The sequence below is a fragment of the Gordionus sp. m RMFG-2023 genome, chromosome 4, assembly GCF_954871325.1.
Source record: "Gordionus sp. m RMFG-2023 chromosome 4, tfGorSpeb1-WG-v2, whole genome shotgun sequence".
Taxonomy (NCBI): Eukaryota; Metazoa; Nematomorpha; class Gordioida; order Chordodea; family Parachordodidae; genus Gordionus; species Gordionus sp. m RMFG-2023.
This window is the reverse complement of record NC_088778.1, coordinates 2,997,071-3,020,953: the sequence shown is the minus strand read 5'-3', so window position 1 is coordinate 3,020,953 and position 23,883 is coordinate 2,997,071. Positions and strand designations below refer to the sequence as shown.

The 23,883-nt window shown below is 31.4% G+C and overlaps 2 protein-coding genes across 5 annotated transcripts; one reads left to right on the top strand and one right to left on the bottom strand.

Annotated features, from left to right (window-relative positions):
- Window positions 1-520: 520 nt before the first annotated feature.
- Window positions 521-22,882, top strand: LOC135929193 (protein-L-isoaspartate(D-aspartate) O-methyltransferase-like). Of its 4 annotated transcripts, none has more exons than XM_065465745.1 (8): window positions 521-643; window positions 700-836; window positions 879-983; window positions 1,029-1,149; window positions 1,227-1,312; window positions 7,657-7,853; window positions 7,968-7,992; window positions 22,871-22,882. In XM_065465745.1, the coding sequence occupies exons 1-7, from the start codon at window positions 535-537 to the stop codon at window positions 7,981-7,983; spliced, it is 771 nt and encodes a 256-aa protein (XP_065321817.1). In that variant the 5' UTR covers window positions 521-534; the 3' UTR covers window positions 7,984-7,992; window positions 22,871-22,882. The 4 variants fall into 4 exon arrangements, with proteins under 4 accessions (XP_065321817.1, XP_065321819.1, XP_065321816.1 ...); XM_065465747.1 differs by lacking the exon at window positions 22,871-22,882 and adding an exon at window positions 10,293-10,419 and having other exon boundaries at window positions 1,029-1,125; window positions 7,968-7,988; XM_065465744.1 differs by lacking the exon at window positions 22,871-22,882 and adding an exon at window positions 10,293-10,418 and having other exon boundaries at window positions 7,968-7,988.
- On the bottom strand, window positions 12,353-17,508 carry LOC135928231 (uncharacterized). The gene is made up of 5 exons (XM_065464630.1): window positions 17,426-17,508; window positions 16,539-16,949; window positions 16,079-16,180; window positions 15,524-15,867; window positions 12,353-14,773 (listed from the first exon to the last, which is right to left on the bottom strand). The coding sequence occupies exons 1-5, from the start codon at window positions 17,475-17,477 to the stop codon at window positions 12,485-12,487; spliced, it is 3,198 nt and encodes a 1,065-aa protein (XP_065320702.1). The 5' UTR covers window positions 17,478-17,508; the 3' UTR covers window positions 12,353-12,484.
- Window positions 22,883-23,883: the final 1,001 nt, after the last annotated feature.

The window sequence follows — 23,883 nt, the reverse complement described above, 5'->3', positions numbered from 1 at the left end:
AATAAAAAAAGAGGCTTATAATATCCTATCCATAAGCACGAATTAGTAAATAATAGTTAAAAATAGAAATATAATTAAATTATGAATAATTTAATAGAATAGCTAAATAAGACCCGGCCGAAGGCCGGAAAAACTGGCCGAAGGCCAGTTTGTGGGCGAAGCCCCCAAAAATTCCCCCCCCCCTATAAGAAAATCCTGGATACGCCACTGGTTCGTAAATCTCTGGACAGCATAGAATAGTTCTACCCATCCTTCCCACACTGTTTATTAAGATACTGCTCCATCCTGGCAAAGTTTATCAAAGAATAATGAATCATTGTTTCGAAATATTTAGTTGCTTTTTATCCAAGTATCTGATAATCAAAATATACTAATTTTTTTCAGTGATAATTTATAAATATATCACATAATAAAGAAAACGTTAAATACTTTCTCTTATTATTTATCTTTTATGTTATCTGCCACCATCTTAATTCGGCCCTATAGCTATACAAAATATTCATTATTATGACTTCCCTTTTTTTCTATTTTTCTATGTTATCGTTATGTAACATCTATTCTTTTACCAGTTGGGCCAAAAATTTTGGAATGGCTTGGAGATCATATGGATCTAACAATACGGAGTTTATAAATTCATTATGGGGTAATATTTTAAATAACTAAATTTTATTCTGTAAAATTTTTTATTTTATTTTAAAGAACATGGGGTTATTAAAAGTGAAAGAATTAAAGAAATTATGCTACAAATTGATAGAAAAGATTTCATAAAAAATTCTCCTTATGTAGATTCACCACAATCGATTAGTTATGGGGTTACAATAAGTGCTCCACATATGGTGACATTTTATTATGTATATAATGCATATTGTATTATTTAGCATGCAGCTGCTTTAGAATTATTAAAGGATCATCTTAAACCTGGTGATAAAGCATTGGATATAGGATCTGGAAGTGGTTACTTAACAGCCTGTATGGGTATGATGGTAAATTTAATCTTCTTAGTGATATATATTTTTATATCAATTAAGGTATCTCCGAATGGAAAAGCTGTAGGAGTTGAGCACATTCCTGAATTGGTAGAAAGCTCACTTGAAAACATTAAAAAACATCATGCTCATTTGTTGAGTAAAGACTTAGTTAAAATTATAGGTTATACTATACCAAATTTTTTTGAAGATTTTGGTTAACCAACCATTTAATTTATAATAAAAATTTTTTTTTTACAGAGGGTGATGGAAGATTAGGATATAAAGCTTTATCACCTTACAATGCAATTCATGTGGGAGCAGCTAGTCCTGATAAACCAAAATCTGTAATTATATGTTATATTTATAATTAAATGTAATTAGAGGTCACTCCCAACTGGTCTGTGTAACTTTTTGAAAAGTTTGGCCTGGCCCAGCATGCAACTGATAATTTTAGATATAAGGAGATCATTTTCTTATATTTTTATCATTTAATATTCAAAATTATTAATTAAATATCTATATCATATATTAAATTATTTTAACTACTTCTATTTTTTTAATCCAAGTTGGCATTTTTCCCACAATGCCCCAAGAAAACTTCAATTTTTGAGGCAGGGCAGGCAAATAAATAAGAAATATATATAATTTTTTTATCATATAAAATATGACTTTTCTATTATCATATTCATATATGATATTTAATTGAATTTATTTCTTAAGGATTATCATTTAGATATTGCTATTTTATTTGTGGAGTTTTTTTATTAAAAAAATAATTATTGCAGAGTTAAAGTCAATTTTGATTTATTTACATCTTAATGCATTATTTTATCATTCAAATTCAATTTTTAAAATTATAATTGAAAAGAATCAATGGATTTGCAATAGTATCCATGTATAAAACAAAAATTTGAGATAATAAAGCTATATGCAAATGATTCAAATTAAGGGAATATTTTTGGGATGATATGAATAACAAAAGAATGATAAAATACTCAGAGACCACTTAGAGAGTTATTTTCATAAGCAAATATAATAAAGGTTAGGTAAAATTTCAATAAATCAAAATCCAAGGGAAGAGCTTATCAAATAATTTTGTTATTTAGGACAATCGTTAATAAAGTTATTAATGCTGCTGTAGGTAAAATTAGGAATTTAATATTAATATAATTGGGATATGGAATCATGTGGGATTCGGAATCCCAATGTGGGGATTCAAGATCTTGAATACATTTTATTCGGGATCTCAAATCCCCATGAAAAAAAAAATCAATTACTTTTTCTTCTCTCTTTTTGTGGCTGGCACCACATATAATTAAAAGGCCAAAATAAGGGATTTAAAAAGAGAATTTAAAAAAAAGTAAATAATATAAAATTAAGGCATACAATGAATGAAAAGGGATGAGGTTAAGACTTTTTTTGTTTTAAAAAATATTAAAAAATATATTTATAAAAAATCCGAATTATTGCAACAATAATCGTTGAACATTTAAACAGGGACATATGAATTATATATAAAAAAAATATATAAGATTCAAAATTTCTCATTTTTAAATATATTATTTGAACTTAGCCCTTTCTATAGAAACTTGTGTTGCAGGAACGGCCAGTGCTATAAGAAAACATTTATATAATTCTGGATATTTAAATTATTTCTCTAAAATATAAAAACTTGAACCGGTTTAATAACAAAAATAAATTTTTAAAAAAAAATATTTAAAGGGATTCGGAATCTTTTTTTTTTAAAAAACAATTAAATTATATTTTTTTTGCCGCACTGGCTGGCATCCATAAAATTTTATTTTTTAGAGATATTTAATATGTATTACTTTTATGCTTTAAAAATATTTTTTGTTTTCAAAAAAATTTTTTTTTTTTTTTTTAAAAAAAGAGCTAAATTAAATTAGAAAATATGTATTTTAATTATAAAATCGCAAATTTATATTTATAAAAAAAATTGTTCACGCTTGATCACGCCCGGGAAAAATTTTGGGAAGGCCCGTCACGTCTAATAATTTAAAATTTATTCACACTCACGCCGTTACCCACCGTTACACGATGACCTCTAATCATCATTATTTAATTGTTTAGATAAAAAATTTTCATTGATAAAATGGTTTATTAAGAAATGGATCTTTCATGGTATTAAGAAGTCTTGGCAGTATATCAGGTAGTAAGAATTTATCATCTCTTATATTATGCCATGTGCAATTGTTAAATAAGCATTTGTAATAATTTTGGTTAATATTTTTAGGCGTATTTTGAAATTGGTTAAAATAATTTTATGACAAAACCTAATTCGCTAAACATCGACCAAAATTTATTAAAATGTAATAAGACCCCCCCATCTATTATTAAATTTAATATGTATACGGAATCACAGGTCGAGTCCTATATCATAAACCAGCAATCACTTGGTTATGGAAGTAAAACAATAAAAGAATTAAATAATTTTTTTTAAGTACCCCCATTCAAATTTTTAGAAGCAGTTGCTTCGGACCCTCACCGTTGTAGGGGCTACTGGTCCCCTGGTAGGGTTCAATCGTTCCCAAAAAAATTCCTGAAAAAATAACATTTTGAAAAATGTATTAAATATATATCTTTGAAATTTATAACTACTATATATATGCCTTAATTTTATACTATTTACTTTTTTTAAAATTCTATTTTTTAAATCCCATATTTTGGCCTTTTAATTATATGGTGCCAGCCGCGAAAAAAAAGAGAAGAAAAAGTTATTAAATTTTTTTTTTCATGCTCTTTTAACCCACGTCTTCAACATATGCCTGAAGCATGGTAGGATCCCTGACTCTTGGAAGCAGTCCGTGTCCGTTCTCATACACAAAAAGGGTGATCAAGCAGATATCCACAATTGGAGACCAATCTCGTTGAACAGTATGCATATACAAATTGTACACCGGTTTTCTAGCTAGGCGGACCCACGTGGACGAGAACGGGCTCATTTCCAGAGGGCAGAAAGGGTTCATGCCATATGATGGGGTCTTCGAGCATAACTTCGTGCTCCAAAACAGTATATTGGAGGCAAGAAGATCGAAGAAAGAATTGTGCATGGCTTGGTTAGATTTAGCAAGTGCATTCAACTCTATTCCTCACCATGCGATGCTAGCTGGGCTCAGAGCTATTGGGGCTAACAGCAGTGTAGTTGATATTGTAAAGGACTTATTTATACAATGGGACAGGAACGCGTTTCATCCTCAATGATGGACTTACGGATGAAATATTATTCCGTTCGGGAGTTAAGCAAGGATGTCCCCTATCAGGTATATTGTTCAATATCGCTAAAGATCCGTTGCTGCGAAAACAAGAGAGTGACCCAATAGACTCAACCACTCTTGCGTATGCAGACGATATCGTGTTGTTGACCGGCTGCGCCAATGATCTGCAGCGGAGACTCGATATCGTGGCGTCTGACTGTGAAAGGATTAGACTAGCTTTAAATCCTGGAAAATGCGCGGTGATGCATTTTAGTGGGCAAGCTCCAGTCGGGGTCCGCGAAAGCATGTTCAAAATCAATGGCGGACGCCTCAGATGCCTGAAAGAGGGTGAGTCAGAAGTCTTTCTGGGCAGGCCAACAGGGTTCCTATGTGACAAATATGATGATAATAACAGAACCCTGGAGGTCATCCAGAAAATCAACGGATCTAAGTTAGCCTCATTCAAAAAGCTCGACGCAATCAAAACGTTCGTGTTTCTTACCTTGAGTTTTACGATGCGTTGTGACCTCTTTGCGGAGGAAGTCTGTGATAAGATAGACAAAGAAATTCGCTCAGTGATCAAGTCTATACTCTCTCTCCCTCGATCGGCTGTGAACAACTACATATACGGGTCATGTAAGTTAGGTGCTATAGGAATCCCGTTATTAGCCGAGGATAGCGACATTTACCGTATAGACAATGCCTATAAGCTACTAACCTCAAAAGACCCCCTGATCAGAGAGTTGGCTATGACGGAGCTTGGGAACATGGTGGCTAGTCGAACTGGCACCTGGTAGATGCATCATCGATAGACATCGCTGACTACCTATCGGGAGTAAATGATGAGCGGTTCAAAAACTTAGCAAACTCCTATAGGAACATATGGACAAGGGCTCGCCAGGCATCGTCGAGACTTACCGTGACGTGGGAAATGATTGGGGAAGTATTCATGCTTATCAAGGACGATGTTGCGTTGGAACCTCTCTGTCGCAGGTTGGTGGTTAAGCGATTGAGGGAGGTGAGGAGGTCACAAAGGGACCGGGATCTTCGGGAGCTCAGGAACCAGGGCAAGGTAATGGAGTGTGTTGGTCAACACCCGGCGAGTCATTTCTTCCTTACTAGCGGACAATACATATCATCCCACGTATGGAGATTTATTCACCGGGCGAGACTCAACAAGTTACCCTTGAATGCAAGACCGGGCAACACGAGAGATCAAAGATGTAGGAGGTGCGGGATATCAAACGAAACACTTCCCCACGTCCTAAATCATTGAATGCGTCACTCGCGTTGGATGGTTGAACGGCATGATGCCGTCGTCAAGCGCTTAAAAACAGCCGTGTGTTGACCAACACACTCCATTACCTTGCCCTGGTTCCTGAGCTCCCGAAGATCCCGGTCCCTTTGTGACCTCCTCACCTCCCTCAATCGCTTAACCACCAACCTGCGACAGAGAGGTTCCAACGCAACATCGTCCTTGATAAGCATGAATACTTCCCCAATCATTTCCCACGTCACGGTAAGTCTCGACGATGCCTGGCGAGCCCTTGTCCATATGTTCCTATAGGAGTTTGCTAAGTTTTTGAACCGCTCATCATTTACTCCCGATAGGTAGTCAGCGATGTCTATCGATGATGCATCTACCAGGTGCCAGTTCGATTAGCCACCATGTTCCCAAGCTCCGTCATAGCCAACTCTCTGATCAGGGGGTCTTTTGAGGTTAGTAGCTTATAGGCATTGTCTATACGGTAAATGTCGCTATCCTCGGCTAATAACGGGATTCCTATAGCACCTAACTTACATGACCCGTATATGTAGTTGTTCACAGCCGATCGAGGGAGAGAGTATAGACTTGATCACTGAGCGAATTTCTTTGTCTATCTTATCACAGACTTCCTCCGCAAAGAGGTCACAACGCATCGTAAAACTCAAGGTAAGAAACACGAACGTTTTGATTGCGTCGAGCTTTTTCCATGAGGCTAACTTAGATCCGTTGATTTTCTGGATGACCTCCAGGGTTCTGTTATTATCATTATATTTGTCACATAGGAACCCTGTTGGCCTGTTCAGAAAGACTTCTGACTCACCCTCTTTCAGGCATCTGAGGCGTCCGCCATTGATTTTGAACATGCTTTCGCGGACCCCGACTGGAGCTTGCCCACTAAAATGCATCATCGCGCATTTTCCAGGATTTATAAAACAAAAATTTGAGATAATAAAGCTATATGCAAATAATTCAAATTATTGTAATTTTCTTGGGATCATATGAATAGCAAAAGAATAATAAAATACTCAAGGACCACTTAAAGAGCTATTTTCATAATCAAATATAGTAAATGTTAGCTAAAACTTTGATAAATCAAAATCCAAGGGAAGAGTTTATCAAATAATTTTGTTATCTAGGACAATCGTAAATTAGGAATTTAATATTAATATATATATAAAAAGAGAGAGATAGCAGACAAATATATATTGCACAAGGCAGCAGCTGATTTGATGAATCAAATTAAAGAATGGAGGATTTATCCTTCTAAACAATATATCCGGCCAAATATGCGATGGAGCTAAAAAAAATTGGTGAAACATGGTGGTTGGGTTGGTCACGTGAAAAAGCCCTTAGATGGTTATACAGCGAAGAGAACTTACTCCCAACCTCTAAAAGTGCGATACACTAGATAATTACTAATAAATCCTTCGAAGTAAAAATCTCACTTGTACCAAATCCATAATTGAGAATCTATGCAAATAGTTCTAATATTTTTGTGAAATTTTCATAATAATCAAATTTAAAATTTTAATATTTTATCTTCCAACTTGTAAAATGATCGAAGATGCCAAGCGTTCTGTATCTTTTATAACCTTAAATATTCTTTTCAAAATAGTTTACATAAAAAAAAATGGCAGCAAATTTTAATGGAAAGATTACCTATTTTAAAGCTACCAGATTTTGGGTTTAAAATTAAATTTCTAAAAAAATTCTACGTGAGCAATTAATATGATTTTATAATGTGAAATGGTATATTATTTTATATGCGCCATTGCAATATATATGTTTTTGAATATGCAAAGAGTATGATTTTACGTGAGGAATATTTAAAATAAAATATGTGGATTATCATGTCATGATAGTCTTAATTGTCGTGATCTCTTGACCTTATTAAAAATGTAATAGCTAACAATATTATTGTTTAGCTCTTCGTTTTAGACATGTATCCAAAAATATAAGAAATAATTTAAATATTATAAATATTTAATATTAAATAAATTGATATTTTTAGACATTCTTTACAAATTTGTATCTTGGTTCGGTCTAGAAATAGTTTAATGGGTCCAGCCCAGCCGTAAAATCTTTTTGCTGGACAACACTGACCTCTACTTATATAATTTACCTCAATGATACAACTTTTTATTACTTAAAAGATAATTTAGGCATATAACAATCTTATTTAATCTAATTTGCATCCCTTATATAGTTATTAGATCAATTAGCCAAGGGAGGTAGGTTAATATGCCCCGTGGGATCAATCTCTTTTGGGCAAGATTTGATGCAGTACGATAAAGGAATGGATGGTGAAATTAAAGAAGCCATTCTGATGGGAGTCTTATATGTCCCACTGACGGACAAGGAAAAACAGCACAACAGGAGTGAAAGACATTCTTTGCATTTCAAGTTTTAATTCTTTTTTTTTTAATATTGGAAATTTGTAACTAATTTTTTATTTTAATATTACGTTTTTTTATGATTCCATTACTAAATATTATTTTATATTTTATTTTATCACAGTGAGAAAGATTTATGAACATAGTAAGTTCTTTTATTTTTAATTTATTTTTTACAAAATGCACTGATATCCAAGGCTTACTTTAATATTGCCTGAAATAACGACAATTTAATACTATTTAAAAAATATTTTTTATATGTGAAAAAACGACGGAACCAAATAGGGCTGTGCCTATCCACATATTTTTTACCGATCCGATATTTTCCGACATTGCCTCAAAACCGATCCGATATTTTCCGACATTGCCTCAAAACCGATCCGATATTTTCCGACATTGCCTCAAAACCGATCCGATATTTTCCGACATTGCCTCAAAACCGATCCGATATTTATACTGATTTTTCACCCTTCCCTCCCCCCCCCCCCTTTAACTATTTATATCAATATTTTTTATGCAAAAAATCGAATTATGCATTTAATTTAATTTTTTTTTATTTTTTACAATTAAGACTATAATTAAAAAAATGTATATTGAAATAATATATCCATTTTATGTTGGTATGAATTATAAAATTGTAATATATAATATTTAAAATTATAATATATTAGATTTTTTTAAAATAAATATGAGGGCCTCTAGATTTTGTGGCAATAAGCTTCTACGATATGGACTATCTATAGCCCCTGCCGTACTGAAGGCAGACTCAGATGATTCCGCAGATAACGCATTTTGCAAAATTATCTTTGTCTTTTGTAAAATATTTTCCATAATTCAGATACCATATTTAAAAAAAAAATTATTCTATTTAAAGTATAAATAATAAAAATGGCGTTATTATTTAAAAAAGATTTAAAATAAATAAAACTTTGGGTGTTCCTTTCTATTTTTATAAAAAAAAACCTTTTAAAAATACTATAAATCTATTTAAAAAAAGAAATAAAATTGTGCATTTGCATTGCATTGTTTTTTTAAAAAAGATCGGATCGGTTTTTAACAGGTGTCTGCCCGATCCGATATTTCCGGAACACGCCAAATATCGGTGCCGATCCGATATTTAATATCGGCGCAGCCCTACTTTTTTTTGTTTATTTTTATCGGACCTGCAGAGGTATCATTTGTAGGGCCCTAGTTTTATATTTTGAGGCCCGGCCCGAGTTTTTTAAAAATTTTTATAGCTAATAATTGCGAAATATTGAGGTTTTAAAATATATGGCTCGGTTCACGGGTATATTTAAAAAAAATTAAAATATAGCTCGACCCGGCCATGTACCCTGGCCATGCACCCGGGCCGGGACTGCGAGTCTTTGATTTTTATTATTTTCCTTTCACTCAAAATATTCATTGCGAAGATGGGGCTTATTTGAAGCAAAAGAAATGAATCCTTAAAATACTAAATAAAAGGTAGGAAGTTTCACTCCGATACTTTAAACAAATTTTGGATATATAATTTAAGCCACGTTTCTAGTTCAGATAATTTGGCCGTTTTAAAAAATGGACTCTAATGAGCGATTTTGCATATTTTTTTTTTGAATAGCGAGTAAACGCGTTTATTTTTTGGCACAAGGTAAAACTAGTAAATGTAACGCGTTCCGTTTTTTTTTCTTCAAAAGTAACGAGGGACGCGTTTCTATTTCGAAGAAGTAGCGTTTACAAGCACTATTAAATATCAATTATTTTTTTTGCAACAATGAATGGTTGTAGTATCGGCTGATGGTATGGGTAAAAGTAAAATTTTAATGCTTTTGGCCTTGTTATTATCAGGGCACCCCAGCCCGTCTTGTGTTTATTGTATAACTTACGGCTGTTTATAAGATTTTTTTATCAGAGATGCGCTGGTAACCAATCCGATACTAAAGAAAATCTTAATATCGAAAATTCTATCATATACAATTTATTTTTTTTAGTCTAACATACCACATGAATTTTTATGTAAAATAAACTCGAATCTCTTTTAAAACTCGCTATTTTTATAAGATTATTATAATTCAAATATAGTTTTATAAATTATTTTCTAATCTTTTATATAAAAAGGAAAGTGCTGTTAATTTTTACATCGTATTTTCTTTTAATTTTGTCTTTAGAAATTTTATGGACCTGCAGAGATACTGTTTGCACGGATTTTTTTTATATTTATTTTTGATTTTTATAGCTTAATAATGGCGATTTAAAAAATATTTGGTTTTTAAATATACGGCCCGGCACGGATATTGAAAAACCAAATATTTCCTGCAGGTCTCTACTGATTACATTATTTCTTGGCAGTGGTAATGGGCATTGGACGATACCTTGTTTGTTAGTATTGGGGTATTGGCTAAAAAGGTGATATCAGTGTATCTTTGGTTACTTTAAATTTCGTTTAGCACTATGATTTACACATATATTTTAGGTAAAGAAAAAGAAATATGGGAACAAAGATATCAAAAATAGCAAGTTAAAACGTGCAAAAATTTAAACATAATATATATATATATACTCGTCATCTTATCACCGCACTAGTTAAATAATATCTAATTTAGTAATTTAGTAATGTAGTTTGTATTATATATTTTAACAAATTATCAAATATTGTTTATTATATTATGATGTTTAAATAGTGTAATATAAATTTTGATGTTTAGTCATTATAAAATATCTTATTTATCAATATTATTATAATAAAGTATTATATTATATATGTTATTGTTTGAATAAATTATATTACCTTCAGTGAGAGACGAGTCTATTAAATTTTAATTTTTTTAAAACTACGTGGAATATATAAATTATATGGGATATAAGTATAATTATTTAAGTAAGAATATATTATTTTTTTGAGTAAAGGATCAAAATCTCTCATCCTTAACTGATATCTCTTTAATTTTCGGGTTCACATCTCTTAATAGGTTCGGTTTGGCAGGAGCTAATTAGCCATATTCCCCCCCCCCCAAACCTCCTCATAAAAACAGACCCAAATATTATGGAGGGGGGGGGGCTCAGACGGGACTATAAACTTTGTTTCATTTTCCAAAATTTTAATTTTGGTCAGAGCTTCAATTGGAAATCATGGACGTATATATTAAGCAACGTACCCTAGTATTACATATGGGTTCCTCATTATCGTCCATCTTGAGGGTGAGTATATTACTCCATTTTTTGTCAAAATGGACACACAAAATCATAATTTTTTTTTTTAAAATCATTTTTTTTAAGACATTATTAATTTTTAGTATCCGGGAAATTTTATTCAAAGCGATCTCACAGGCTATCGAATCAAACCGGATCACGAGACCCCGGAATGAACCGATATAGATTTCCAACCCGAAACGAAAATAATCGGAACTAAACCAATTTTTACAACTTTAAATTTAGAAACCAGAATGGAACTCGACGGTTATTCGTAGCCGTTCGACGCCCCACTCTTTTGGCTCACCCTTTGAATATCGCGTTAAAATTCCCCTTTTAATGAAATTAGTATTTTACTTCCGTTTGTTACGTCTTGTAGAAGTCAATGGGAATGGGCTCTTCGTATTCCGCCCTTCATTTCTTTTAAGACTGGAAATTTTTTTGGCGAATAACGCGCAGTCTCAAAAACTTATGCCACTGGGCGTGGCAAGGGTAGGGGGGGGTAATGCATTGTAATTGTAGGGTAGCTTTGATTTCCTTTTATTGCTAATTTAGATTTGGTAGGAGGGTAAGAAAGAAGTAAATCATAATTGGCTTAAAGGGGGGGGGAGTGATTATTTAGTTTGACCTATCTGAGTTTAGCTGGACCGGATACGAAGCAAGTTATTATTTTAAAAAAAAATCTTACAGCGAAAGACATTTGTGTCATCGGAACACGTTCAACGATATCAGCATATTCTTTTTTTTAAAAAGATAAAGACGGAAATGGGACAAAAACAAAAGTTAAATAACTAGAGCAACGCAACTGAACCGATATACTAAATGGTTAGAAAAAAATATTGATTTTAAAAATAGGATGTAGATTATGCGGGATCGTCATAGAAAGTAGAGGGAGGGTCAAAACTTACCCCCACTCTTTTTTGCTAATTTTTAATTTGTTAGGAAGTGGGAAGGTGGGTTGTGCATAATATCGTTATTGGCCAGGGAGTGCAGATGGAACTGTTGTAGAAGATCGTTGGACAAGATCTTTTTAATTTCGAGGCTAAGTCGTTGTAATTCCTAAAAAAAAGAAGATAATTAAAAGTTATTTGCCATCACATTTTTATTGTTAAAAAATGTAAATTTTTAATTCAATATAAAAACTTTAGATATTTGAAAAATAAAAATTAGCATTATTTGTCCACACAAGTTAGCGACAGATAATTCTATAATACGCTAATCCTTTTTGTCTAATTGCACAAGAATGTATGATTCAAAGATAAAATAGAGATTTTTGGGAAAGTTTTTTTTATTTTAAATGCTTTAATTGTTTAAATTATCTATAAATTACCTGAGTTACCGCTTGCGAAATAAATTTAACAAAATTATTAATTAAGTTTAATATATATACATCTGAGCTAATTACATTATATTATTTTTGTTTTTTAAAATTTCTAAAATATACGATGCAAAAGTTATATTTGAAAAAAAAAATGTTCAGAATTTATGATAATAATCGTCTACACAGTAATATGGTTTCCTCTTCGTCATAGTGCCGAACAGTGAGGATTCATCTTTAATATAATGCGATAAGAAAAGATTGTCTATGTTGGCGCTTTGATTATCGAAAACCTTACGCGTTTCCCGAACAAAGTCGACATCGTCTTTGAACTGGCGAGTAACGGTGTTTCTCGCGATATCACGTGACGCCGTTTTACAGGGAGTTTCGTTCAATGATTCTAGGCGATATTTTGGCTTGATAAGTATGTAATTCTTTTTACGGGGCATCGAGTTATAAAACGAACCCTTTCTGCTAACGGAATCATCGCTACAAGACGTTGGTATTTTAGTTACATCATCACCCTGGTCGTTTTTGCCTAGGTAGCCATCAGATGGAGGCTTGATATGCTTTTCATGGTTATTATATGGCGAATTATTACGAATATCGGTGGTATGGTCTACTTTAGCTCTTTCAGGGTTCGATGGCGGACCCTCCTTATCTCCGTGATTGTTGCTGTTATTGTTAAACCAAGAACCCATAAACGACACGAAGTTTCTTTTAAGCAAACGTTTGATAGGGGATACAACGTTGGGGGTGACATTTTGTCCCATCAGCCCAGGGCCTACAAAGTCGTTACTAGGATTGTTGTTATAGAAATCCGATTTGGTCGTTGGTAAAGATATGGAGGAGCGTTTCTTTTTCTTTGTCGATGACCCATTCGCGCTCAAGGGGGAGTCCTTGTAGCGGGAGGCAAATGTTTCGAAGTCGGGAATTTTATTTTTATCGCAATCGGTATTTTCCTTTGTGTCAAAGACATCGTCATCGCCATAGTCGCATGCTTCGAAAGATCGATAAGTGAACTTTTCCTCCTTGGAACCTAGGCGTTTTCGACTCTTGTCGCTTTTAACTTTGGGCGATTTTTTATTAGTTTTAGAGATAACTGGACGATTTAATTCCCCTTCGCACTTTTGAGTGAGTAATTTGTGCTTCTTTTCTAACTTCCTTAAATATTCGTCCTCATCGCATTGGGGATCAAATGGCCCGCGTGGTGGGATATTTTTGTGCGGAAAATTTAAAGGAAGAAAGGGTCTCAGAGGTAAATTTTGCCACATCTTAGAGCAATCGCAATTGACGTCATTGTAATCGCATATTTTAAGCTTATTTTCTCCAGTCTTGGAATGAGAATATGGAATCTTGGCACATTTGATATTTTCGACCTTATTATTTATGGGGTCTATCTTGATTTTACAATGACCGATGTTTTTGCTCATATTTTCTAGGGACTGTATATTTTCTTCTAGTTCTTTCGTGGTTTCCGCTAAACTCATCAATATATCGTCAGTTGTGGTATCGAGTGACCTGTACGAGATGTTGTTTGTTAAGCTTTTGCACGTAATTGAGCCCATTTTAACGTATATATCAGAGTCATTCGAATTGAGGGAGCTTCCATTAGAATCTGATAACGCATTGATCCTAATTTCATCATTACTGATGCGCGCGCAGGCCGTCTTATTTTGAACAACATTCTTTGGATCCACTTCCAACTTAACAGGGATACTTTGATCGCGAACTTTTCCAGATTTTCCAATACCTTTTTCGGATAGGATCCTAGAATTTCGCGATGGTTTATCATCAAATTGCGCGGCTAAATCGGGTGTATTATTTACAGATTCTTTATTCGCTGTTTGTTGACAAGAGTGATCAAAATGAATGATTTGGTGGTTGGCGATAGAATTTATTTCCGCGGATTTATAACTATCATGTTCGTATTCGCGCTTACTTAAATGGTTACCAACCGTCAAATGTGAATTACTCGACTCCAAATTAACCGAATTCGAGGAATATGGTTCGATGTTATGGTGAGAGAATTTTAACCAATAATCAGTTTTCTCCTTCCAGATAGCTTCTCGACGGAGCAATATATTTTCGTTATTGTTTAAACCTCTAACCCGTTTGTCGATGCAGTTAAGGCAAAAGCCGTCGTTTAACTGTTTTCCTTCCTCCTGAAGTTTGTAAAATTTGGTATTCAACAAATCGCGTATCTCTGTGCGATCTATGTTCGGAGTTTGGTGGTTCGTATTTTCGATTGAATCCGCAATGCCATTCGTCACGTGATTAGAATCATCGTTGATCCTGGGATATTCGTCGAGGCGGCGACTATTCGCTATAGTAGAATTATCGAAATACCCGGCTTGGACAATCGCCTCCGAGCTTTTGTGACGGCGATCTAAAGTAAGATTGTCTCCTATACAGTTCGAAGCGTCTGCGCATCCACCATTTTTAGCCTTTATGTTGATATTCATTTATTTTTATAATTTTTATAAAAATATTTTTTTAAGAAAAGAGGGGACCTGAATGATGGGTTGGCAATAGTTATGCTATTCACTAAATTGATATGAATCAAATAATGCATTATTCGTATTCGATTAGTTGAAGCGGATCGAATAATTCGCTATCCGCTATTCGTAATTATGTAAATTGAATAAGAAATTTAAAGTTGCTAAAGGGGTTCGATTTGAGCCGATTTTTTGAAAACGGTTAGCTCTGTATCTGATTCAGAAAAATATATTACGCAAGTCATATGATTTTGATCATAGATAGCACAAAGGTTTAGACATCTATTAGCCAAATAAGTCTTTTTTTTAAAAAAAAATCTGCTCAAATCGAGCCGTTTAACAACACTGGCACAATGGGGTAAAATGGACCTAGTATGATTAGGTCACCTATCATGAACCGCAACTCCGAAGCGGGCTTAGCCCAAGTTTTTATATTCAAAAATATTCATCTCCATCTTTAAGTAGGGGGCTCAAATTAGAAGCTTTAGGTTATTTTTATAGGGAAAAGGTTGGCTGAGTTGATCATAGGTTACTTGATTTAGGAAACCTAAGTGGGCGGGTAGCTATTGAGGAACTATTTTTTTTTTAAAATATAATATTGATCCTAACCCCATACATCCTTAAACCCTAAGTTTGTCCAAGAGCGTTGTTTCAGATAAACATTGTTTCTAATGAGGAGTGGACGGTATATTATCATACTTTGTTATCGGATGAGGATGAAAGATTATCGCATTCCAGGTACGGATTTATGCCGCCACCGTTTGAATGGTAGCCGGACTCGATATCGATTAATAGATTAGCCGTCCCGTTATCCTTATGTTTGACCATCTCCCGAGTATCTTCCTTGTGGTCAAAAATGTCGTTAAGTTTGAAGGGTTCCAAATTGATATGGGTACTAGTAGTGGAAATGGAGTTAAACCTATTATCGTCGAGAGTTAGGGGAGATTTTTCTAACATGTTGGCGCCATTTTTATGGTAATATTCATTACACAGATGGGTGAATGTGCGACTGCTTGGAATTCTTCGGCATTCACTGCTATTGTCTATTTATTTTATTATTTTGAATCAAAAGTCATACGATATGATATGAGAAGATATAAGAAGGAAGGAAGGAAGGAAGGAAGGAAGGAAGGAAGGAAGGAAGGAAGGAAGGAAGGAAGGAAGGAAGGAAGGAAGGAAGGAAGGAAGGAAGGAAGGAAGGAAGGAAGGGGAAGAAAGAAAAAAGAAAGGAAGGGAGAAAGGAAGGAAAAATACCGTCAATTATCTTGCGGAAGTAATGGAAATTTGATATATCTTTCGATTTCCTCAGCAGATTTATTATCTTAGAGGCGTCATCATTGCGCAGTACGAAAACGTCTTTAATATATATATATATTTTTTAAATTAAGGTAATGTTACAATGCAAACAATGATTTTAAATACCAGGCTGAGGATTCATTCATTAAAAAAAAATGTATACATTCATTTAAGTCCGCCATTGAAAAGCAAGCATCTAGACTCGAAATGTGAAAAGAATATAAACGAAATACCTTTCATAATGGCGTCTACTACGACAATTATATATTCAAAAAAAAAATTCAGCTGGCTTTCAATGGAGCGTACACTTTTAATAAAATCAATCGCCAGTCTAGTTTAGTTATTTATAATATCATTGGCCAATAAATAAGCCAATAAATTATGTTAATATAATTTTTTTCATAATAAAACAGTCAACCTTTAATTGCCGGAGTCGGTAAAACGCAGCCCGCATTACCGCAATGAGATCCTGTAGTGAGCGGATAGCGACTCGGATCGTAACTACCGAAATATCGATCTTGTCGAATCATTTCATCGTCGTCATCAACTCCATCCTCCTTATTAATCTCGATCGCGAAAACGGTGTCGGATATCAAAGAAGATTTGGATATTTGGTCTAGGAAACATTTGTAAAAAAAAAAGGGGTTTAGCGGACCGTCGTTACCCGCATTATTATCCATTCCATAGTATGGGTCCTTTCGATAACTCATCTTCAATTTGTTTTTGGCTGGGATCAGGGCTAAATTTGCTGAGCGATTCTTGGTTAGACATTCCTTGCCCGTCGTTGAGATCAGGATATTTACTGGGAAACTAAATTTAGCACATTTTTCTGGTTTTTTTTAAAAAATACAAGAAATATTAATTATCATATATCCAACGACTTATAATAATACCTAGACTGACTATGCATTCATTAAAAGTGTGCATCAAAGAAAACAGTTGGGGACGCCATTTTGATTACCCATATCATTATTAAAAAAATATTTTAAACGAGAGGCTAATTTATCCCTATGCGTGACGCAAACTTTATTAAAAGAATTGCCTGATCATCGAGATGATAGGGAAGCAAAGTAGTTTTCTAAGATGAGAATAATTACTATACGAGTTACCAAAATGGCGGGCCCAGCTGATTTGCATTCAACGACGCTTTCAAAGGCTGCATTATGAATGCGTGGTCAGGTCTAGGTATTATGTGCATCTATACCGATTCAATGATGATTCGTGTATAAGATGGTATGGTTCGGGTGATCGGGTTTCATCTCAACCCGCATAAAATTAATTAAGAAATAATAGATTTATTTATACCGTTAAGTAGATGCCGCTCTTCGTCAACGCCTTCTTCAAATGTGTCCTTCATTTTTTGGGTATATCTAAGTGAGAAATCCTTTTCTTCAAAACTATTCGACAGTTTGGGAGGATATATATGTGTATGCCACCTTTTCCGTTATCAATTTATTGAATGAATTTTAATATTTTTCGCAACATGAATGGAATCCAAAATAATTTTTAAATGAACATTAAATTCGTAAGGTTAACAAATTCACGCTTTTATAAAAATATCTTCTTTTCATTTCATTTTTTTTTGTAGATGGTTTTTATATAAAAAGAAATTTTTTTTTGCCATATTTTTTTAAAATATAATTTTTAAAGATTATTCTTTATTTTTTTTAAAAAAATATTAAAAACCTAAAATTATAAAAATTTTACTTTGAAATTAAAATATTAATTTATTTAATTATCTATATTTTGCGAATGCACTTACCAGATCGAGATCGAGGATAAAACTCGCCCCGCCCATATTATACCTTTTATAGCGCGTACAAAATTGAACGTTTCAACTCCTCTTTTCATTTAAATTAGATAGCATTACGTTTAATATTTAAAAAAAAAATTAACGCTTCTATTTAAAATATAGCCGCGTTTGCGTTTTTTTTAATATTTGCGTTTTGAAACTTTGCGTTGAAGCGTCCAATTTGCACTATAAAGGTATAATCGTAATTCGTAAAAATAACCGATTTTTTTATTGATTCCTAATTTATATAAATTTGTTTGAAAAAATAAGAATAATTTTTTGTCCATTTTCAACACATAATATAATTTACCCCCCACATATGGCGTTTAAAAAATTTGAATTTTTTTTTTAATATAAATGGTTTGAACCTAATTATATTTGTTTTTTTCGAATTCCGAAATTATATAATTTTTCGATGAATTGGGTTCTATAAGCATTACAAGAAGAAAAAAAAGTGTCAAAATGACAGAAAATGTCGGGTTAGTTGCTTGCCAATCAGAGGGAGAAATCCCGAATACCTTCTCATGTCAGGTCTTCGGGCCCATTTTTATTCCCTAAAAATATTTTTAACCAGCCAGTATTTACCCCGTCAAATATTTAAAATTTTTTCCACTCTCCCACCTACTCTCATCCGTCAGTATGGGCTAGCGTAGGCGGGTGGGCCTCTAATTTATTAAACCAAAATTGAAATTAATATCTTAATTAAGGCTTCATTGTATTTGATTTCATTTGGCAGGTCAAATAACGACATATTGACCGAATAGTATTTGAAGGGTCGAATACCAAATAATTTTAATTAATTTCGGGATTTTCATTTCACTCTTGTTTTCTTTTTTTCCATCTAACAAACAACAATTTTAATAATTTTAAAAAAAAATTAACGGAAAGGAGGCGGGGGGGGGGGGGGGTTAGAGGTCTACAAAACAGTTTTAAATTTAATTAGTGGCATCCCATCAATCATAATTTGATTGCATGTTCTTCTACAATTTCGTTTATTCTAGATTTAATACTTAAGTAAGAGCATACTTGGGAATATAAATGAGTATTTTTCCTTTCTTTCTATATTCTAATTTTCTGGTCGTTTTGGGTCAGGAAATTATTCGAGATTAATCTTACATTAGGGCTCGGTCAAGGAATTTGCTCTTAAAAAATTTATTTGGGTTGGTCATTCATTGCGTTGGGTATGATGGATTAAAAATAAAAAATTGAAACACTTAAAGTATGTTTAATTAAATAAATTATTTTTATTTTTATATTTAATTTAAAAATAAAAAATATAATGATTTTGATAGTTAAAATCGATTGATTGCAACTTATATTGTCATAAAAAAAATAAAAATTAAAGCTTGTGACGTGAGAAAATTATAATTATAAAATACTTAAAGTGGTATAGTATTATTTTTACATTAATAATTGTAATTGTAATTGTAAGTAATTATGTTGTACCCGGGATAGGAAATCCACGGGGTATTCAGAATTTTCTACAATTTTAAATCATTTACTGTGAGTATAATTGTTATATATATAAAAATTCTGATTTGGCCCGTAAAGGTATTCTAGCAGCGTGTGTATAGTTTCTTCTTTCTTTCTTTCTTTCTTTCTTTCTTTCTTTCTTTCTTTCTTTCTTTCTTTCTTTCTTTCTTTCTTTCTTTCTTTCTTTCTTTCTTTCTTTCTTTCTTTCTTTCTTTCTTTCTTTCTTTCTTTCTTTCTTTCTTTCTTTCTTTCTTTCTTTCTTTCTTTCTTTCTTTCTTTCTTTCTTTCTTTCTTTCTTTCTTTCTTTCTTTCTTTCTTTCTTTCTTTCTTTCTTTCTTTCCTTTCTTTCCTTTCCTTCCTTTCCTTTCTTTCATTCACAGCGTGAAACTACCCTTAATATTATATTAATCTTTTTTTTTTCGTATAAAGGTTTATAAGAAAAAGATGCACAAAAGGTTAATGGCGAAAAATTTCTGAAATTTATAGGGTTAGATTTACTCTAAGAATATCCTGGAACATTTCCAAAATCAGATGTTTTTTTTTAAAAAAAAATAATTTTCCTTCATTTGAAAAGATTCCGAATCTCTAACGAATTTTGTATCCCAATACGTAGTGTTGAAGCCGATTTTTAAAACGGCTAATTCAGTACTTTATCCAGAATAATATTATCAGAGTTGTTAAAGTATCTAGATCCTGTATCTAGATATAAAAATGTGGTATCTGTATCTAGATAGATTTTTGATTAAAATATCGGTATCTAGATATTATCTTAGACGATGTATCTGTATCTAGATCCATTTAAAATGTATCTTTTAACAACTCTGAATATTATGCAAGTCTAAAGATTTTTCTGAATATCTCTTGAGCAAAATTCTCGATGCTTAGGACAATATGTTCCATGGCTATAATGTTTAGTTAGCCCTTTTTTAAAAATTGGAAAAAATCGAGCCCTTTAACAAAATTACCAATACGAACATACATATAAATATGATTGGATTTGGGAAATAAATGTACCTTTTTCGAAATTGATTAACAGCGCATTAAAATAATCGATCAATCAATCAATCAATAAATAAAATGATTACGGGAACTTTTTAAAATAATAAGCAACTATAATAAAAGTAAAGGCCCTTTGTTTATTTTAAGGAAGAAAAAATGAGTAAGTAAAAGTTAACATCTACTCTCGACATAACATAACATAACCCCTCTCTTGTATTTTAAATATGAATTGTTTGACTTTTGATAATTTTATGGAGAAAAATATTTATCCTAGATCCGCAGCGTAGGTCGATTAGACCTTGCAGCGGTAATCAAGTCCGGCCCAGATTTTATTTTCCCAAAATCTTCGGTGTTTGATCATTTATCGACCCCGGATCGAAATAATCTTGGCGGTATTTTTTGCCTCACAAAGCAATATTAAATTAACATTTTTTTAGCCAAAATAATATTAAGCGTGTCCAGAGATTTTTGATAATAAATACCCCAAAACTTTTCTGCAATCTATGAGGGAAATTTCCAGGCTTCGCAATTTTTTTTGGGCGCCAAAATGTTTGATTAATCCCATTTCCAAAAAAAAAATCGAGCAGTTTAAACAACAATAATGCAGGTCACGTGATAGTTTGAATGACCAATTAGAGAACTCAAATAGATCTTAGGCCTTGATATGGGGGGTTTTTTCTTTTTACATTATTAAATCTGAAACCGTCCCCGATCTAAAATACTTCATAACGTTTTTCTTTACTCTTCTCCTCCTACGAAAAAAAATTGAAATGCGAATTCATATTAAAAAGTACCTTAAAAACAGGGTAATGATGATCAGAGCCAAAGGCCAGCAAATCTTGGCCAGAAATTTTTTAAGCCTGAGCCAATCTATCCCAATTTTTAACTATTTTTTTTAAAAAACTTTCTAATCAGAGTTGTTAAAAGATACCTTTTAAATGGATCTAGATATAGATACATCGTCTAAAATAATATCTAGATACAGATATTTTAATCAAAAATCTATCTAGATACAGATACAGATACTACATTTTTATATCTAGATCCTTTAACAACTCTGTTTCTTAATACCCTCCTCTATAAAAGGTCAAATAATTAAAAAAAAATTTGTTAGAATATACTCAAAATTAAAATAATGGCCCAAAATAATCAGAATTTTTACCTTCTTATTAATTATTATATTTCACGGAATACTTGATTAGAATTTATATCTTTTATAACTTTTTCGATGTCATAATTAAATATTTTTGAAATTTTTTGAAAAATTATTTTAAAATATAAACTTTTAAAAAATTAAAGAAAATAAGATATACATCATGTCTCATTCAAGATATAAAAACTAAGATTAAAAGTGGGTAAAAATTAAAGGTAAAATTTTTGAAACAAAAAATATATTAAAATAAAGTGAAGAAAAAAAATAAAAGAAAAGAAATTTAAATGGTCTTTTGTTATATGCAAGTATTAGTACAGTATATTTTATTTATAGTTTATTATACCATTGTTTATTTTTTTAATATTATATTATATTTTATTTTATTTTATTTTATATTATTAATATTTTATAATTTATTAATATATAAAGCCATAAAAACCTATTACTTTACCATACATACTAAATAAAATGAAAATAAACACATAATAAAATAGTCTATTTAAAAAGTTTACTAGAGGATGTGAAAAGATGTGTAAACTGGACCATTTAAAAATAAAAAATTACTTTAAATCTAAAATAGACATTTCTTTCTTTCTTTCTTTCTTTCTTTCTTTCTTTCTTTCTTTCTTTCTTTCTTTCTTTCTTTCTTTCTTTCTTTCTTTCTTTCTTTCTTTCTTTCTTTCTTTCTTTCTTTCTTTCTTTCTTTCTTTCTTTCTTTCTTTCTTTCTTTCTTTCTTTCTTTCTTTCTTTCTTTCTTTCTTTCTTTCTTTCTTTCTTTCTTTCTTTCTTTCTTTCTTTCTTTCTTTCTTTCTTTCTTTCTTATCTTTTACTTCTTTTTTAATAAAATATTTAAAATTACCGAAAAATTAGCATAATTAATCCTTTTTATTTAATCTCTTCTTACAATAATTCTAATATGTAAAACTTAAAAGAAGGTTGAAAAATTAAAAGCTAATTCTCTTTATTCTATATTTTTTTGAAAATATTTTCCTCCTTAAAATAATTTATAAAATATGGTTTTTTTTAAGAAAATTAATTATTAATCATAAAAAATACCTTATCTTTCAAAAAAGAAATCACAAATTTTATAGTTTTAATCAGAGGTCTGCAGAGGCACCATTTTCACGGCCAGGCCCGTGTTTTATATTATTAGGTCCGGTCCAGGCCGGCTTTTAAAAATTTTCAGGCCCGGCCCGGATTTTTTTAAAAATAGTTTTTATTTTATTTTTAATTTTTTTTTTAGCTACGGGCAGGGTTAGCAGGTCTCTAGATTTATTACTAAAGCTCTATTCTTTAAATTGAATGTGACAAAAAAAACGGGTCTTTAAAGTGAAGAAAAAAAAATGACGGTATTTTATTTTTATTTATCTCAATATAGGGAAATATTTATTTTAATTTTTTTAATAAAAAGAATAAAGCAAAAAAAAAATAATAAAATAATTATATACTAAATAAAGTTTTCAAGAAAATTTAAAAAAGTCAAGAATTTTTTTAAAAACTCATAATATACTCACTCAGCCTATCAAATAATATAAAATTTTATGAGTTAGACTTTTACAATATTATTGAAGAAGAAAGGCAGCTGATTGTAAAATAAATTTTTTTATATAAAGTGTAGCCACTTCATATTATACAGTTATTGTTTTGTAATTTTTGTGTGTACATTATAAGTAAAGTATTAATAATTTTAATATATTATTTGTATATAAATAAATATTTGTGTAGAGATCAGATATCACGATTTGTAAATTAATTATTAAAAATAAAAAAAACCTAAAAGTTATATTTTTTTTTATCCCTTATTTATAATTGGTACAAGACAAATAGATTATCCTTAAAATTTTGAAATAAGCACACAGACCAGACACAAAAATACATATTAAATTTTAATTTAAAATTTATAAAATATTATTTGGCCCACAATTTATACCCACTTGTTATTGGTTTATTAATACACATAACTTTATGATACTAATTTACAATATTTAAATTTTTGAATTTGGGCACGTATACTATAAGGTATATCTAATTTTAATTATAAATATATAATATAATATAATAAGGTCAGCAATCTACTTACTTTTATATTTAAATTATTTTATATTATAATTATTGCATACTTTTCACGATATTATTTACATTATTTATAATTTCGATATTAACTATATAATGTAATGAGGTAAAAAATATATAAAAGTTATTAATAATATATTATTATAAATATAGTTAAATATGTATAAAAATATATACATGTAACCAACTGGTTCTTTATACTTTAATATTTAACGTGATATAATATAAATAGTATATGGTATAAGAGCTATAATCATTTGTCCATTATTTACC